Below are 4,007 nucleotides of genomic sequence, written 5' to 3'. Positions count from 1 at the left end.
ATATGTCCAAAGCCACTGGTTGACATTCTAAAAGAATATGGTATTAAAAAAGTGTGGCTCTCCTCCAAGTTGGGGAATATATATTATGTGCAAAATTTGTCTAAAAACAAACAGATTGTGCTCTTTTTATGCCCCATTTGTAGCAGTAACATGCCTTTGTGTCAGTTGCATAATAAAATAAAATAAAATATTCATACATAGAATTTTTCCCACAACTAATTAATATATGTATATATGAAAGAATATATCCGAGTTTAACTTTCTGCCTTTAGCACACCAGCAAGGGGTATTTTTATCATTGAAAATCTTTCTTTTCGGGTATTTTTACGGTTTTGAAAGTTAGAAATACAGTCTGAATATTTTGATATGATAACGATTCTAATAAACTTTTGATGTATATATCTTATGACGACTCAATAATTTTTGTTGATCAACTTATGAATACGATAATCAAAGAAACCAAATTTTAATTTAAGCCGCATGGATTCGGAAACAATTTGTAGATGTAACCATCACAAGACATGGCACGTCAACTTGTTTGTAGAACAAAAGGGTCACATCAACAAAGTCATAAAGGGTCATTGTTCTATCCAAACAATTCTCTCTCGAGAATCTTAATGATTTTCATGCTTTTTTTTTTGGTTTTCAAGATAATCCACAACCGGGAATTCCACTCTATAAATAAAGGATGATGAGGTATCAGAAAGACACAAGACAGGTCTCCAAGGGGAAAAAAGAAGCATAAGGGTACATCATTCTTAGCAAATATATAGAAACAAAGTTTCTTACTTGTCACTTCAATCGATTGTTTAATACAAGTTTTCGAAATTAATGGAAAGAGTTAGAGATTTGGCATCCAAGAAAGCGGTGGTGATCTTCACGAAAAGCTCGTGCTTCATGTGCCACAGCATCAAGGCATTGTTCTATGACTTAGGCGCAAGCCCTGCAGTGCATGAGCTTGATCAAGATACAAAGGGCAGGGAAATGGAGTGGGCTTTGAAAGGACTCGGCTGTAACCCCACTGTGCCTGCGGTGTTTATTGGCGGGGTTTTCGTGGGCTCATCCAAAGACATAATTTCTCTCCATGTTGAAGGATCTTTAAAGCAAATGCTCATTAATGCCAAGGCCATTTGGTTTTAGCGAACTTGTTTACCTTTTCGACAACTGAGCGAATTGGATGGTTACCAATCTTATAGCAAATGATTGCACAGTATATATCATGTTTAGTGTGGAGGAAAAAATCTCCTTTTTAACATGTTATAATGAGGGAGCGTGTAAAATGTCAAAAGGGCTTCCTGGTTTTGTCAACTTTTGTATTTGCATAAGTCTACTTTTGGTGACTTGTGCTGTAATGGGATATATAGAGAAACTTCTCAGTTAATATCTTTTCTTTTTGCTCGTATTTGAGTCATTTTTTGAACTTGAGTGACACTAACAATGTGTGAAAATTTAGTTTGAATTGAAAGAGAATAAAGAAGAGAGTGACTTTAAAACAGGTGTTTTCGATTTTATGCCCAAAACCGATATTGTCTTTTCATATTCAACGTAAGATTATGAAACTCATTCTAAACATGTTCCTAGTCGAATTAGCCACCTAAAACAAGGATAAAGGTCAATCGAGCTCGAGACTAACGTCTGTGACGTAAACGCCATGTTTCATTGGCAAGGGCATGAAGATGCCCATTCACACAGATGGATGATCATGCGATAATGCACTGAACAATCCTCCCTCGTACTATCCAAGTGGTTCTCACTTCTCGAGTGGAATGGTCCGCAGTTATGGTTGTACACCATTAGTCATTTGGCCTGTGACAATGTAGGGGCAATACGTAATAGCATGCACTTTGATTCGTTTACTGACTCCATTGAGAGTCATCAGGTGGCGAGGTTGGGTGTAGTTTCGAAATAGGTAGGAGCAATTGCATTGTAGTCGGGGATTCACCGTTCACCTGCGGGTGAAGATATCATATGTGATCTGATTAGTTAATAATGCAAGGAATCTCTGGCCAAAGCAAGAAATGTATTTTAGGGAAATGTGTTTGCCTAGTTGCATATATCATGCCACTATAAGTACTCAGAAATAAATCGCATCGTTATCGAATTCATATGCAAGTCTCGATATAACAATAGTTGTAGATTCGATTGGGATATATATGTTGAAGGGACTGTATTGTACGCTAACCATGATTAAAGGTTCTTTCGGGCACAATCGGCGATATCTAGGGGATCATTGGGCGATGCTACTAGATGCTCTTACCATAATCCGATAGGTGCAATCAGAAATGAGTTCTGATATTCTGGATCAAGGTGTTGGTGAAAAGAATGAGGTTAACTAGAGTAAACCCGAATAAGAATAAATGTTAGTCTGAATCATATGGAGATGTGAATCCGCAGCTAGCTGTATCCTTGAAACATGGAGGGTCACACAAATATCGAATTTTGTATTCACGTTGAGATAGTCAAATTTCAAGGAGTTGGAATTTTGGGACTATAGTTTGATGGAGATTAAATAGGAAGTTTATAAAAGAATTTATAAACTGATTCCACATGATGGAAGAAATGGAAGTTAACATGATTTCTAATTAAGAAGGAGAGTGAAGCTGCATGTTTTGTGAAGGAGCTCACTAAAACTGGCAGCTGCCTCCAATATAGTAAATGAAAATTTTGATATTCGAAATTTTCATTTTTCATTATATGAACAAGATTTGTATCCTTGACATATCGGCGCTCTCAAATCGTCGATCGAGGTTATAATGAGTTCGAAATCATTTATTTAGTGAATTGATAATTTACTGATTAAATTATTGTACTAGTAGTAGTGACTACTAACATGTACAAATCATCATACATATTCTAAACGAGTCTAGAATTAAATTAACATATGAGTTAATTATATAAATTAAATAATGGTTATTTAATTTAATTAATAAGTTTATATATATTTTATATGGTGATATAAAATATATGTATATATATGATATTAATATAATATCATGTATTATCAAAAGTTGATAAATTTGTTATATATTAATAATATGGAAATTTAATTATAATGAAAATATAGAGGCGTTGTGGGAGATGAACTCCTAATTAGATTATAAATCTCACTCTATAAACGCATCATAAGACATCATAATTCAATCAATAGTGATTTTATTCCGTAAAAATCCACAAAATTCCTTCCCCAATTGCAAAGACAAGTCTCCGCCACCATCTTGAAATTTGAAAGAAAATTTTGGCCAAAAGCAAATTAGATTTGCTTAATTATGGATTAAGAATCTATAATATTTGTTAATGATTCATTAAGAATTAATTAGCATAAAAACCATGATTTTGAATCATGGACCTCTCGGCCATACTTTCAAAAAATATGGGGAAATTTCGGTTATGTGATTTTCTTCCATCGCTCCAGATTTTGGAAAATTGAATGCTACATTCTCAACGCATAAATCGTTTGCGATTTCTAGTACAATCAAAACGATGATCGTGGACCTAAGTAGGCCATCAAAACATAAAAGTCGTTCGTAGGAAATTACAAGAAATGTTATATTCGCCTAAACACCGGAATAGTTTGGAGTCCAGCGTTGAGAACGCAAATGTATAATTATAGACGCCCTATGAATGTTTCTGAACATACGACGCCCAAAAAACAAACATTTCTAAACTTCCGCTGTCATCTTGATTGCGAGAATACGATGTCCCAACACATAATACCACCGTTTTCCTCAGTTTTGGTGCTAATATCCCGCATAGACGAGGCCTAAAAGTTACACCGTTGTTGCCGAAAGCAGGACCTGGTTGGTCATTACATATCTTGACAGGTGCAAGTGTTAGAAACATATCCCACCAGGGTATTTTGTTCTGAAAACGATGGCCATGGAGGCTGTGTCGTTGATTCGGAAAGTTCAATAACCGTGATGCCTCCACTTGCGTACCGAAAGTTGGAAGGAATGATCAAGAATCATTTGTAGAGTTACAGAAAAGCGAATAAAATAGGACATTTGGTT

The 4,007-nt window shown here is 35.2% G+C and overlaps 1 protein-coding gene across 1 annotated transcript; it reads left to right on the top strand.

Annotated features, from left to right (window-relative positions):
* The first annotated feature begins 733 nt into the window (after window positions 1-733).
* On the top strand, window positions 734-1,389 carry LOC140803591 (glutaredoxin-C11-like). Its single transcript, XM_073159493.1, has one exon. It carries the CDS (start codon window positions 832-834, stop codon window positions 1,138-1,140), a length of 309 nt encoding a protein of 102 aa, XP_073015594.1. The 5' UTR covers window positions 734-831; the 3' UTR covers window positions 1,141-1,389.
* Window positions 1,390-4,007: the final 2,618 nt, after the last annotated feature.

Source organism: Primulina eburnea, chromosome 10 (assembly GCF_022965805.1).
Source record: "Primulina eburnea isolate SZY01 chromosome 10, ASM2296580v1, whole genome shotgun sequence".
Taxonomy (NCBI): Eukaryota; Viridiplantae; Streptophyta; class Magnoliopsida; order Lamiales; family Gesneriaceae; genus Primulina; species Primulina eburnea.
Note: the sequence above shows the minus strand (reverse complement) of the source record. Positions and strands in the feature narration are given on the sequence as shown.